General features: G+C 47.8%; 1 protein-coding gene across 1 annotated transcript in view; it reads left to right on the forward strand.

Annotated features, from left to right (window-relative positions):
• Positions 1–370: 370 nt before the first annotated feature.
• Positions 371–14545, forward strand: part of CD99L2 (CD99 molecule like 2) — a 102656-nt gene continuing 88481 nt past the window's right edge. Inside the window, exon 1 of the mRNA XM_067471695.1 lies at positions 371–610. Coding sequence (XP_067327796.1) covers positions 514–610 — 97 coding nt within the window. The 5' untranslated portion in view covers positions 371–513. The remainder of the gene's footprint in view (positions 611–14545) is intronic.

A 14545-nucleotide genomic window follows, 5' to 3' on the forward strand; every position in this document is an offset into this window, starting at 1 on the left:
ATATATATATATATAGATATATAGATATATAGATATATAGATATATATATATATATCTATATATAGATATATAGATATATAGATAGATAGATATATATATATAGAGAGAGAGAGAGAGAGAGAGATGTGTTTGTGTGTGTTGTCATGACTGTCCTTTTCAAAAACTGCCCCAAAAGTGCCCTGGCTTGGATGTCCATTCCACACAGCTCCCCTCCCCTATTGTGAGTGTAATGGTCCGGCCCATTGAGGACCTCACTGCTGTGGGGTGGGCGAGTCCATTCAGAAAGCAGGGGGGTGGGTGGGTGTAGGGAAGAGCCTCCTCCGTTTCCAAGGCAGCGCCGCCCCTTCCTCCCTCCCTCCCTCCCTCCCTCCGCCCCTCCCTCCCTTTGCGAAGAGAAGCCTTGGCTGCTGCTGCTCCGGGCCCGCCCTGCTCCTGGTGCTGGTGGTGGTGCTGGTGGTGGTGCCGGTGTTTGTGGCGTGCTTGTGTCCGAGGAAAGCGAGCGAGAGGCTGCAATGGGAGCGCAGAGTGCTGCTGCCTGGTGTCCTGGTCCCGCCTTTGGCCGGCTCCTAGCCCTGCTGGCCCTGGCCCTGGCCCTCCTCAGCCAGGCAGGTAAGCAAGGAAGAAGGAAGGCCCACCTGGCCGGACTACCAAACCCACCCCCCCTCCCCTCCCCACAAGGAAGAGGAGCCCTTTGTGCTCGCCCCGCACAACACCCCCCCTACACACACACACACACACACACACTCCCCTTGCCCTTCCATTGTGGACGCCGGCCTTGCCCCCCCCCCCCCACTTTGGGGTCTCTCTCTGTGTGTGTGTGTTGTGTGTGTCTTTCTGGGGAGGGGCAGCACACACACACACACACACACCTTTCCCCCAGGTATTTGAAGGGGAGGGGGCAGAAGGGAAGGGAGGATGGAAGCAAAGAAGGAAGGAAAGGAAGAGGGAGAGAAGGAAGGAGAGAAGGAAGGAGAGAAGGAAGGAGAGAATGACAGAAAAAAAAGGGAGGGAAGGAAAGAAAGAGAGATGGAAGAATGGAAGGAAAGAAAGAGGGAGGGAAGGAAGGAGAGAAGGGAAGAAAAAAGGGAGGGAAGGAAGGAAGGAAAGAGAGAAAGAAGGATGGAAGGAAGGAAGGAAAGAGGGAGAGAAGGGAAGAAAAAAAGGAGAGAGGGAAAGAAAGAAGGAAGGAAGGGGAGAAGGACAGAAAAAGAGGGAGGAGAAGGAAGGAAAGAGGGAGGGAGGGAAGGATGGAAGCAAAGAAGGAAGGAAGAAAGGAAGGAGAGAAAAGAGAGGGAGGGAAGGAAGGAAAGAAAGAGAAGCATGGATGGAAGGAAAGAAAGAGGTAGAGAAGGAAGGAAGGAGAGAAGGGAAGAAAAAAGAGGGTGAAGGAAGAAAGAGAGGAGGAAGGATGGAAGGAAAGAAGGAGGTAGAGAAGGAAGGAAGGAAGAAGAGAAGGGAAGAAAAAAGAGGAAAGGAAGGAAAGAAAGAGAGATGGAAGGATGGAAGGAAAGAAAGAGGTAGAGAAGGAAGGAAGGAGAGAAAGGAAGAAAAAAAGAAGGAGGGAAGGGAGGAAAGAAAGAGAGGAAGACTGGATGGAAAGAAAGAAAGAGGTAGCGAAGGAAGGAAGGAGAGAAGGGAAGAAAAAAAGAGAGGGAAAGAAGGAAGGAAGGAAGGAAAGGGAGAAGGACAGAAAAAAGAGGGATGGAGGGAAGGATGGAAGCAAAGAAGGAAGGAAAGGAAGAGGTAGAGATGAAAGGAAGGGGAGATGGGAAGAAAAAAAGAGGGAGGGAAGGAAGGAAAGAGAGAGAGGAGGATGGAAGGAAGGAAAGAAAGAGGTAGAGAAGGAAGGAAGGAGATAAGGGAAGAAAAAAGAGGGAGAGAGGGGAAGAAAGAAGGAAGGAAAGGGAGAAGGAAGGATGGAAGCAAAGAGCAAAGGAAGGAAGGAGGTAAAGAAGGTAGGAAGGAAGGAGGGAAGAACAGAAAAAAGAGGGAGGGGAAGGAAGGATGGAAGCAAAGAGGGAAGGAAAGGAAGAGGTAGTGATGGAAGGAAGGGAGGAAGGAAGGAGAGAAGGGAAGAAAAAAAGAGGGAGAGAGGGAAAGAAAGAAAGAAGGAAGGAAGCAAAGAGCAAAGGAAGGATGGAGAGATGGACAGAAAAAAAGAGGGAGGGAAGGAAGGAAAGAGAGAAGGAAGGATAGAAGCAAAGCGCAAAGGAAGGAAGGAGGGAAGGAAAGAAAAAGGAGGGAAGGAAGGAAAGAGCAAAAGAAGGAAGGAGAGAAGGAAAGAAAAAAGGGAGGGAAGGAAGGAAGGAGAAAAGGAAGAATGGAAGCAAAGAAGGAAAGAGACGTAGAGAAGGAAGGAAGGAGAGAAGGACAAAAAAGAGAGGGAGGGAAGGAAGGAAGGAAAGAAAGAGAGGAGGAAGGAAGAAGGTAGAGAAGGAAGGAAGGAGAGAAAGACAGGAAAAAAGAGACAGGAAGGGAAGGAAGGAAAGAGCTATAGAAAGAAGGAAGGAGAGAAAGAAAGAAAAAAGGGAGGGAGGGAAGGAAGGAGAAAAGGAAAGAGAGGAGGAAGGAAGAAGGTAGAGAAGGAAGGAAGGAGAGAAGGGCAGAAAAAAGAGACAGGAAGGGAAGGAAGGAAAGAGCTATAGAAAGAAGGAAGGAGAGAAAGAAAGAAAAAAGGGAGAGAGGGAAGAAAAGAAGGAGAGAAGGAAGGATGGAAGCAAAGAAGGAAAGAAAGAGGTAGATAAGGAAGGAAGGAAGGAGAGAAGGAAAGAAAAAAGAGGGAGAGAAGGAAGGAAAGAGAGGAGGAAGGAAGGAGGTATAGAAAGAAGGAAGGAGAGAAAGAAAGAAAAAAGGGAGGAAAGGAAAGATGGAAGCAAAGAAGGAAAGAAAGAGGTAGAGAAGGAAGGAAGGAAGGAGAGAAGGAAAGAAAAAAGAGGGAGGGAAGGAAGGAAAGAGAGAAGGAAGGAAGGAGGAGTAGAAGGACAGAAAAAGGGGGAAGGGAGGAAAGTGGGAGGGAAGAAAGGAAGGAGCGAAAGAAAAGGAAAGGAAGGCAAAACGTGGAGGAGGAAAGATGGAAAGAAAAAAAGAGGGGAGGAAGGAGAGAAGGAAAGGAAAAAGAGAGAAAGAAAAAGGAAGGAAGGAAAAAAATGGATTGTGGACTGACTGAGATACAAAGGAAAGAAGGAAGGTGTGCCCCATGGTTGCCTTTGCTGGCCGGCAAAAGCAGCAGAAGCATCCAAGCGCAGGGCAGAGCTGGGCTTTTGTGCCTGGGGGGGGGGGGGCATCATCCCCATGTGCCTCACCCTGGAGGTGGGGGGGGGAGCTTCCCAAATTGCCCCTTGTCGTGTCACTCCCACCCAGCCCTTTCCTCTCTTTCCTTCCTTGCAAGAGAACAATGGGAGAGGCTCCATGAAGGGGCAGCTTCTTCTCCCCCCCACCCCCATAATGAAGGCAGGGGGGGCTTTGCCCTTGCCACCCCTTGAGCTTGCCCCACCACCCCCCCAATTTGCATCTTGCCTTTATGTTGGGAAAAATGGGTGTTTATGGGCTGGCAGTGAATCCCACATTTAGGTACGAGCGATCGATGCATCTCCCCAAAATCCACTTGCGCCTTTCCCGAGCTAGATTTGGGTTATTTGGGGGGGGGGTGTATCATGGGGGGCACTTGGCTTTGTCCCCACGAAGGTTGCCATTCCTGCGCACCACGTCCCTAGGAAGGCATACCTGCGAGTCAATGGGGCTGTGCCATTGGAGAGCCCCGTCTCGCCCTGTGTCAACGGCAAAATGGAGTCTGGCCATTGAAATTGAGCATGCAAAGAGTTTGGGAGAGGAATGGCTGGTGAAATCGGCACCCGGGGGTGCTTCAAAGCTCAGGTGCAAAGGTGTTCGGCTCCTGCGATGGGTGTGTGAAACCATCCCCTCCGGGATGAACCTCCATCACGGCGCATGCTGAACGCATCTCTCTCCTTCGGTGCATGCAGCGCGTCTTGCAATTCATGGGTTTTGAAATGGCTCCTTCTGCAACTGGCAGGCAAGGCCCATTTTCCGGCTTTGGACTCCTCTGTAGCAGGGTTTCTCAACCTGGGGGTCGCGAGACGGTGTCCAAGGGGTCGCCAAAGAGCATCATTATTTTCTGTTGGTCATCTGGGTTCTGTGTGGAAAGTTAGGTCCAATTCTATCGTTGGTGGGGTTCAGAATGCTCTTTGGTTGTAGGTGAACTATAAATCCCAGCAACTACAACTCCCAAATGTCAAGGTCTATTTCCCCCAAACGCCACCAGTGTTCACATTTGGGCATATTGAGTTTTTGTTCCAAGTTTGGTTCAATTCCATTGTTGGTGGAGTTCCGAATACTCTTTGATTGTAGGTGAACTATAAATCCCAGCAACTACAACTCCCAAATGTCAAGTTCTATTTTCCCCAAACCCCACCAGTGTTCACATTTGAGCATATTGAGTTTTTGTTCCAAGTTTGGTTCAATTCCATCGTTGGTGGGGTTCAGAATGCTCTTTGATTGTAGGTGAACTATAAATCCCAGCAACTACAACTCCCAAATGTCAAGGTCTATTTTCCCCAAACCCCACCAGTGTTCACATTTGAGCATATTGAGTTTTTGTTCCAAGTTTGGTTCAGTTCCATTGTTGGTGGGGTTCAGAATGCTCTTTGATTGTAGGTGAACTATAAATCCCAGCAACTACAGCTCCCAAATATCAAGGTCTATTTTCCCCAAATTCTACCAGTGTTCACATTTGGGCATCTTGAGTATTCATGTTGAGTTTGGTCTGGATCCATCATTGTGCTCTCTGGATGTATTACACGAGGAGGAACGTCCTGACTGTGAGAGCTGTTCAGCAGTGGAACTCTCTGCCCCGGAGTGTGGTGGAGGCTCTTCTTTGGAAGCTTTTAAACAGAGGCTACAACTTCAAAACCAAGGTCAACGCCCACCAAACCCTTCCAGAATCTTCTGTAGGTCATGGGAGTTCTGTTTTCCAGTTTTGGTTCAATTTCATTGTTGCCGGGGTTCAGAATGCTCTTTGATTGTAGGTGAACTATAAATCCCAGCAACTACAACTCCCAAATGTCAAGGTCTATTTCCCCCAAACTCCACCAGTGTTCACATTTGAGCATATTGAGTATTTGTTCCAAGTTTGGTTCAGATCCATCATTGTTTGAGTTCACAAGTTCTCTCTGGATTTAGGTGAACTACAACTCCCAAACTCTAGGTCAGTGCCCACCAAACCCTTCCAGTATTTTCTGTTAGTCATGGGAGTTCTGTGTGGAAAGTGTGTGGAAACTATTTTCCCCAAACCCCACCAGTGTTCACATTTGGGCATCTTGAGTATTCATGTTGAGTTCGGTCCGGATCCATCGTTGTGCTTTCTGGATGTAGGGGAACTACAACTCCAAAACCAAGGTCAACGCCCACCAAACCCTTCCAGAATCTTCTGTAGGTCATGGGAGTTCTGTTTTCCGGTTTTGGTTCAATTTCATTGTTGCCGGGGTTCAGAATGCTCTTTGGTTGTAGGTGAACTATAAATCCCAGCAACTACAGCTCCCAAATGCTAAGGTCAATTTCCCCCAAACTCCACCAGTGTTCACATTTGAGCATATTGAGTATTCGTGTAGAATTTGGTCCAGATCCAACATTGTTTGCGTCCACAATGTTCTCTGGATGTAGGTGAACAACAACTCCCAAAATCAAGGTCAATGCCCACCAAACCCTTCCAGTATTTTCTGTTAGTCATGGGAGTTCTGTGTGGAAAGTGTGTGGAAACTATTTTCCCCAAACCCCACCAGTGTTCACATTTGGGTATCTTGAGTATTCGTGTTGAGTTTGGTCCGGATCCATCATTGTGCACTCTGGATGTAGGTGAACTACAACTCCAAAACCAAGGTCAACACCCACCAAACCCTTCCAGAATTTTCTGTAGGTCATGGGGGTTCTTTGTGCCAATTTCAATTCCATCGTTGGCGGAGTTCAGAATTTTCTTTGATTGTAGTTGAACTATAAATCCCAGCAACTACAACTCCCGAATGACAAAATCAATCCCTTCCAACCTCATCAGTATTCAAATTTGGATGTATTGAGTCTTTGTGCCAAATTTGGTCCAGTGAATGAAAATACATCCTGCAAATTCAGATATTGTCATGACGATTCATAACAGTAGCAAAATGACAGTTCTGAAGTAGCAACGAAAATAATGTGATGGTTGGGGGCCACCACCACAGAAGGAGGAACTGTATCAAGAGGTCGCAACATTAGGAAGGTCGATTTATTTCTTTATTTATGGTGTCAGGCAACCAAACAGTTGTATTACATTTTTGACAACACAAACAAACAAACAGACAAAATACAAAATTTGCAAGATTGGTAGTTGATTAAACGTCCTTTGACCAGTCTCTGGCCCCTTGGAGTGATTCTGGTGTTGCCGCAAGGAGGTCCTCCATTGTGCATCATGTGGCGGGGCTCAGGTTGCATTGCAGCAGGTGGTTAGTGGTTTGCTCTTCTCCGCACTCGCATGTCAAGGATTCCACTTTGTGGCCCCATTTCTTGAGGTTGGCTCTGCATCTCGTGGTGCCAGAGCGCAGTCTGTTCAGTGCCTTCCAAGTCACCCAGTCCTCTGTGTGCCCAGGGGGGAGTCTCTCCTTTTGTATCAGCCATTGGTTGAGGTTCTGCCACTTTTGGACTCTCGCTTGCTGAGGTGTTCCAGCGAGTGTCTCTGTAGATCTTAGAACCTAGACACTATGCTCCTATTTTGGCCTGCATCAAGAGGAGCCTAGTGTCAAGGTCCAGAGAAGTAATGCTCTTCATGCTCTATTCCGCCTTGGTTAGACCACGTTACCTGGAATATTGTGTCCAATTCTGGGTACCACAATTGAAGAGAGGCATTGACTAAGCTGGAATGTGTCCAGAGGAGGGTGACTCAAATGATCAAGGGTCTGGAGAACAAGCCCTGTGAGGAGTGGCTTAAGGAGCTGGGCATGTTGAGCCTGAAGAAGAGAAGGCTGAGAGGAGATATGATGAGAGCCATGTATCAATATGTGAGAGGAAGCCACAGGGAGGAGGAGGGAGCAAGCTTCCTTTCTGCTTCCCTGGAGACTAGAACGCAATGGAAGAATGGCTTCAAACTACAAGAGAGGAGATTCCATCTGAACATGAGGAAGAACTTCCTGACTGTGAGAGTCGTTCAGCAGTGGAACTCTCTGCCCAGAGTGTGGTGGAGGCTCCTTCTTGGGAAGCTTTTAAACAGGGGCTGGATGGACATCTGTCAGGGGTGATTTGAATGCAATATTCCTGCTTCTTGGCAGAATGGGGTTGGACTGGATGATGGCCTGGGAGGTCTCTTCCAACTCTAGGATTCTAGGATTCTATGATAGAAAACTATGTCTGGATTTAAGTCGTTGACGTGCTGGCTGATACCCAAACAAGGGATGAGCTGGAGATGCCTCTGCCTTGGTCCTTTCACTATTGGCTGCCACTTCCTGGCGGATGTCAGGTGGTGCAATACCGGCTAAGCAGTGTAATTTCTCCCGTGGTGTAGGGCGCAGACACTCCATGTCTCATTAAGAGCCACATCCACTGTTTTAGTGTGGTGAGATGTGTTCCACACTGGGCATGCATACTCAGCAGCAGAGTAGCATACCGCAAGGGCAGATGTCTTCACTGTATCTGGTTGTGATCCCCAGGTTGTGCCAGTCAGCTTTCGTATGATATTGTTTCTAGCACCCACTTTTTGCTTGATGTTCAGGCCGTGCTTCTTGTAGGTCAGAGCACGGGTCAGAGTGACTCCCAGGTATTTGGGTGCGCTGCAAGGCTCCCGTGGGAATGTTTCCCAGGTAATAATCCTCAGAGCTCGGGATGCTTGTCTGTTCTTGAGATGAAAAGCACATGTCTGTGTTTTAGATGGATTAGGGATCAGCTGGTTTTCCCTGTAATAGGCAGTAAGGGCATCTAGAGCTTCGGAGAGCTTCTGTTCAACCATCTCAAAGCTCCCTGCTTGAGCGGTGATGGCACGATCATCAGCATAGATGAAGCTCTCTGTCCCTTCTGGCAGTGGCTGGTCATTTGTGTAGATGTTGAACATGGATGGAGCAAGCACGCTCCCCTGAGGCAGGCCGTTCTTCTGTTTCCGCCATCTGCTTCTCTGGCCCTGGAACTCAACAAAAAAGCCCCTGTTTTGTAGCAGGTTTCCTATGAGGCGGGTGAGGTGGTCGTCCTTTGGGATACTATACATTTTTCTCAGGAGGCGGTGGTGGCTCACAGTCTCATAGGCTGCTGACAGGTCTGTGAAGACAGCTCCTGTGATCTGCTGCCTTTCAAACCCATCTTCTATGTGCTGAGTCAGGTTAAGCATATATGTATGTGAATATATATGATTGTATGTATGTGTGTGTGTTTGTGTGTGTGTGTATATATATATATATACATACACACACACATATGTATACACACACACACATATATATATATATATGAGGTGTGTGTGTATATATATATATGTGTAAATATGAGAGAGAGACTGTGTTTAACCTGCCCATCTCTATCTGTCTGTCTGTCTGTCTATCTTTCTATCTGTCTACACACACATATAAAAATACCTAGCAAATTAAAACAGTCTCTCTCTCTCACACACACACTAGACTATCTGTGTGTGTGTGTGTGTCCACGCTCTGGTTACATCCCGTATAGACTACTGCAACACTCTCTACGTGGGGTTGCCTTTGAAGACTGTTCGGAAGCTTCAAATGGTCCAACAGTCAGCAGCCAGGTTACTAACGGGAACAGCGCTCAGGGAGCATACAACTCCTCTGTTGCGCCAACTCCACTGGCTGCCATTTTGCTACCGGGCACAATTCAAAGTGCTGGCTTTAGCCTATCAAGCCCTAAATGGTTCTGGCCCGACCTATCTGTCCGAACGCCTCTCCTCCTATGAAACAGCTAGGATGTTAAGATTGTCTGGGGATGCCCTGCTCTCAGTCCTGCCTTTGGCGGGGACAAGAGACAGGGCCTTCTCAGTGGTGGCCCCTCGGATGTGGAACACCCTTCCTAGAGATATTAGATCGCCACTCTCCCTGTTAGCATTTCGGAGGAAAGTGAAGACCTGGTTGTTCGAGCAAGCATTTGAATAGGCAGCATAATGAACATAAGAATATGGAACAATTGGATGATGAGACTGGATCTTGATTCTAACTATGAGACGATAATGAGATATTTTATTGATTTACATTGACTGTTTATTATGCTACTGTTTTAATTGTTTTTAACTGTTTATATGATGTTTTTGAGCATTGAATTTTGCTGTTGTTAACCGCTCTGGGTCGCCTGAGGGCTGAGAAGAGCGGTATACAAATATAGTAAACAAACAAACAAATAAATAAACAGCTTTTCCAGCATTTCTCAAACTGGGGGTCAGGACCTGGGGGGGGGGTCACCAGGGGGTGTCAGAGGGGTCGCCAAAGACCCATCAGAAAGGTGGAAAGTGAACTACATCTCCCCTAAATCACTGTCAATTCATCCCAAATCCCTCCAGTAAATTGTGTTGATCATGGAAGGTTCTGTGTTGGAAGTTTGGACCAATTCTATCATTGGTGGGTTCAAGGGACTCTTTGATTGTATGTGAACTATAAATCTCAGCAACTACAACTCCCAAATACAAAGCTTAAATTTCCCCAAACTCCACCAGTGTTCACATTTGGGCATATTGAGTATTCGTGTGAAGTGTGGTCCAGATCTATTATTGTTTGAGTCCACAGTGCTCTCTGGGTGTAGGTGAACTACAACTCCCAAACTCAAGGTCAATGCCCACCAAACCCTTCCAATATTTTCTGTTGGGCATGGGAGTTCTGTGCGCCAAATTTGCTTCAAGTCCATTCCTGGTGGAGTTCAGAATGCTCTTTGATTGTAGGTGAACTATAAATCCCAGCAACTAGAACTCCCAAATGACAAAATCAGTCCCCCCACCCCACTCCACCAGTATTCAAATGTGGGCGTATCGCAATGTTTCTCAACCTGGGGGTCGGGACCCCTGAGGGGGTCGTGAGGGGGTGTCCAAGGGGTCGCCAGAGACCATCAGAAAACACAGTATTTTCTCTTGGTCATCTGGGTTACATGTGGAAAGTTAGGTCCAATTCTATTGTTGGTGGGGTTCAGAATGCTCTTTGATTGTAGGTGAACTATAAATCCCAGCAACTACAACTCCCAAATGACAAGGTCTATTTTCCCCAGACTCCACCAGTGTTCACATTTGGGCATAGTGAGTATTTGTGCCAAGTTTGGTCCAGATCCCTCATTGCATGAATCCATAGCACTCCTCTGGATATAGGTGAACTATAACTCCCACACTCAAGGTCAATGCCTACCAAACCCTTCCAGTGTTTTCTGTTAATCATGGGAGTTCTGTGTGCCAAGTTCGGTTTAAATCCATCGCTGGTGGAGTTCAGAATGCTCTTTGATTATAAGTGAACTATAAATCCCAGCAACTACAACTCCCAAATGTCAAGGTCTATTTTCCCCAGACTCCACCAGTGTTCACATTTGGCATAGTGATTATTTGTGCCAAGTTTGGTCCAGATCCTTCAATGCATGCATCCATACTACTCCTCTGGATATAGGTGAACTATAATTCCCAAACTCAAGGTCAGTACCCACCAAATCCTTCCAGTATTTTCTGTTGTTCATGGGAGAACTGTGTGCCAAGTTTGGTTCAATTCCATCATTGGTGGGGTTCAGAATGCTCTTTGATTGTAGGTGAAGTATAAATCCCAGCAACTACAACTCCCAAATTACAAAATCAATCCTGCCCCCAACCCCACTAGGATTACATTTTGCAAATAACCCAGGAATCGCCGGATCGGCAAGCTCGTGCTGTAATAAAAGAAAACGAACAACGCATTAATTGAAAAGGGATTCTTCTTCTTTATTTCCTAAATTTCTGGTGTCTCTCGCCACTTTTAATAAACCGCTTTCCATGGCTACTAATAATAAAGTTGCAGATAACATTATAAGTAAATCATAACGACACTTCAATTAAGACACACTAATTGTTAATTTAATGGCGCAACAGGAAGCTTTTCAATAAGCAGGATGGGCAAATGTATGTGTGCGAATGTATATATGCATACATACATACATATGCACTAGGCTTGGTTGATCAATCTGTTGTTGACCGAGAAAATCCCAGCAGATTTCAAGGATGGCACCATCATCACCCTCTTCAAAAAAGGGGAAAGAACAGACTACGGAAACTATCGAGGTCTCTCCCTTCTAACCTCCGCTGGGAAAATCCTCGCAAGAATCCTTGCAAACCGCCTTCTGCGGTGCTTGTCTACAAAGCTATTCCCCTCCCAACCCTTCTCTATGCCTGCGAGACGTGGACTGTCTACAGACGTCACATGCAACTCCTGGAACGATTCCATCAGTGCTGCCTCAGGAAAATCCTGCAAATCTCTTGGGAAGACAAGCGGGGAAACGTCAACGTGCTGGAAGAAGCAAAGACCACCAGCATTGAAGCGATGGTCCTCCGCCATCAACTCCGCTGGGCCAGCCACGTTGTCCGGATGCCTGACCACCGTCTCCCAAAGCAGTTGCTCTACTCCGAACTTAAGAACGGAAAACGGGATGTTGGAGGACAGGAAAAGAGATTGAAAGATGGCCTCAAAGCCAACCTTAAAAACTCTCACATAGACACTGAGAACTGGGAAGCCCTGGCCCTTGAGCGCTCCAGCTGGAGGTGAGCTGTGACCAGCAGTGCTGCAGAATTTGAAGAGGCGAAATAGAGAAACGTGCCAAGAGGAAGGCACGTCAAACCAACCCTGACTGGGACCGCCTTCCGTCTGGAAACCGATGCCCTCACGATGGGAGAAGATGCAGGTCAAGAAAAGGCTCCACAGTCACCTACGGACATCGAACTTGGAGGACCATCATCCTCGGACTACGAGGGATCGCCGAAGTATTATGATGACATAATAATACTAATAACAGGTACATATTATTCATACTGTACTATATTCATAAGTAATATGATCATACAATAATACTAATAACAGGTGCATATTATTATTTAATGCTCTCCCATATTCATAAATGGTATAACATAATAATACTAATAACAGGTATAGATTATAATGTCATAACAATACTAATAGCAGGTACATATTATTAATACTGTACTATATTCATAAATAATATGATCATATAATAATACTAACAATGCCTGACCACCGTCTCCCAAAGCATTTGCTCTCCTCCGAACTCAAGAATGGAAAACGGGATGTTGGTGGGCAGGAAAAGAGATTGAAAGATGGGCTCAAAGCCAACCTTAACAACTCTGGCATAGACACTGAGAACTGGGAAGCCCTGGCCCTTGAGCGCTCCAGCTGGAGGTCAGCTGTGACCAGCAGTGCTGCAGAATTCGAGGAGGCACGGGTGGAGGGTGAAAGAGAGAAACGTGCCAGGAGGAAGGCGCGTCAAGCCAACCCCGACCGGGACCGCCTTCCACCTGGAAACCAATGCCCTCCTCACTGCGGAAGAAGATGCAGAGCAAGAATAGGGCTCCACAGCTACATGCGGACCCATCATGGAAGACCATCTTACTCGTCCAACGAGGGATCGCCTAAGTAAGTAAAAGTTACCCACGCCCACCTCCTTCCTCTTTGCATTGGCGTCTTTGTGAGGTGGGTGTGGCTACGCCCAGTTCTTCCGCATCGCCTCTTGTCGCCAGGGAGGTAGCCACGCCCACCTCGCAAAGCCGCCAATGCAAAGAGGAAGGAGGTGGGCGTGGGTAAGAACAGCCCCCAGCATTTACGATTCACTGCCGGAAGTCGTAAGGAAGATGGCGGACGCGGCTTCGATACGGCAAAAACACTTCCGGGTTGCCAAAACGCGTCGATATCGCTTCTAAAGGTATTTTATTTACGATTTCATAACGAGATTAGAAATGAACGAGCTGGATCAACCAAACCTAGTATGCACATTATGTTCGCGCTAGCAGAAGTATTGTAAAAACTCAGAATTATGGACTGGAGTCATCAGTAAAAAAGCAGCTTTCAGCTTTACTTGAGCATTTCAGAAACACAACATACATAGAATCCTAGAATCCAAGAGTTGGAAGAGACCTCCTGGGCCATCCAGTCCAACCCTATTCTGCCAAAAAGCAGGAATATCCACAGAAGGAGCCTCCACCCCAATTAGGCAAGGGAGGAAACTTCTCCCTCATTTTTACAGCTATTGGGATGGAACTTGCTACAGTTCCCTTGACTCCACGGTCTTGAATAACTACAGACCGAACTCCAACCTCCCTTTCTTGGACAAGGTGTTGGAGCGGGTGGTTGCCTCTCAGCTCCAGGGCTTCTTAGATGACATCAACTACCTGGATCAGTCACAGTCTGGCTTCAGGCCTGGCCACAGCACTGAGACGGCTTTGGTCACCTTGGTGGAAGACCTCCGTAGAGAGCTGGACAGGGGGAGTGTGACCCTGCTGGTTCTCTTGGACATCTCAGCGGCTTTTGATACCATCAATCGTGGTATCCTTCTGGGACGACTCTCCGGGATGGGTCTCAGAGGTACAGCTCTGTAATGGCTCCGGTCCTTCCTGGAGGGTCGATCTCAGATGGTGAAGCTGGGTGACACCTGTTTGGACCCTTGGCCTTTGACCTGTGGTTTCAGGCCTGGCCATGGCACTGAGACAGCCTTGGTCGCCTTGGTGGATGACCTCCGTAGAGGGCTGGACAGGGGGAGTGTGACTTTGTTGGTTCTCTTGGACATCTCAGTAGCTTTCGATGCCATCAATCATGGTATCCTTCCTGGAGGGTCGATCTCAGATGGTGAAGCTGGGAGATGCCTGTTCGGACCCCTGGCCTTTGACCAGTGGTTTCAGGCCTAGCCATGGCACTGAGATGGCCTTGGTCGCCTTGGTGGATGACCTCCGTAGAGAGCTGGACAGGGGGAGTGTGACTTTGTTGGTTCTCTTGGACATCTCAGTGGCTTTTGATACCATCGATCATGGTATTCTTCTGGGATGACTCTCCGGGATGGGCCTTGGAGGTACGGCTTTGTCGTGGCTCCGATCCTTCCTGGAGGGTCGATCCCAGATGGTGAAGCTGGGAGACGCCTGCTCGGACCCCTGGCCTTTGACCTGTGGGGTCCCGCAAGGCTCCATTTTGTCTCCCATGCTTTTTATCATCTACATGAAACTGCTGGGAGAGGTCATCCGGAGTTTTGGAGTTGGGTGCCATCTCTATGCAGATGACGCACAACTCTACTACTCCTTTCCACCCAATTCCAAGGAGGCCCCTCGAGTGCTGGACGAGTGCCTGCTTGCTGTGTCTATCTGGATGAGGAAGAACAGGCTGAAGATCAATCCCGACATGACAGAGGTCCTCCTGGTCGATCGTAAACCGGACCATGGTATAGGGTGGCAACCTGTGTTGGACGGGGTTACACTCCCCCTGAAGTCACAGGTCCGCAGTTTGGGAGTCCTCTTGGATTCATCGCTTACGCATGAGGCTCAGGCGTCGGCGGTGGCCGGGAGGGCCTTTGCACAATTGA

Source organism: Anolis sagrei, chromosome 10 (genome assembly GCF_037176765.1).
Source record: "Anolis sagrei isolate rAnoSag1 chromosome 10, rAnoSag1.mat, whole genome shotgun sequence".
NCBI classification, from domain to species: Eukaryota; Metazoa; Chordata; class Lepidosauria; order Squamata; family Dactyloidae; genus Anolis; species Anolis sagrei.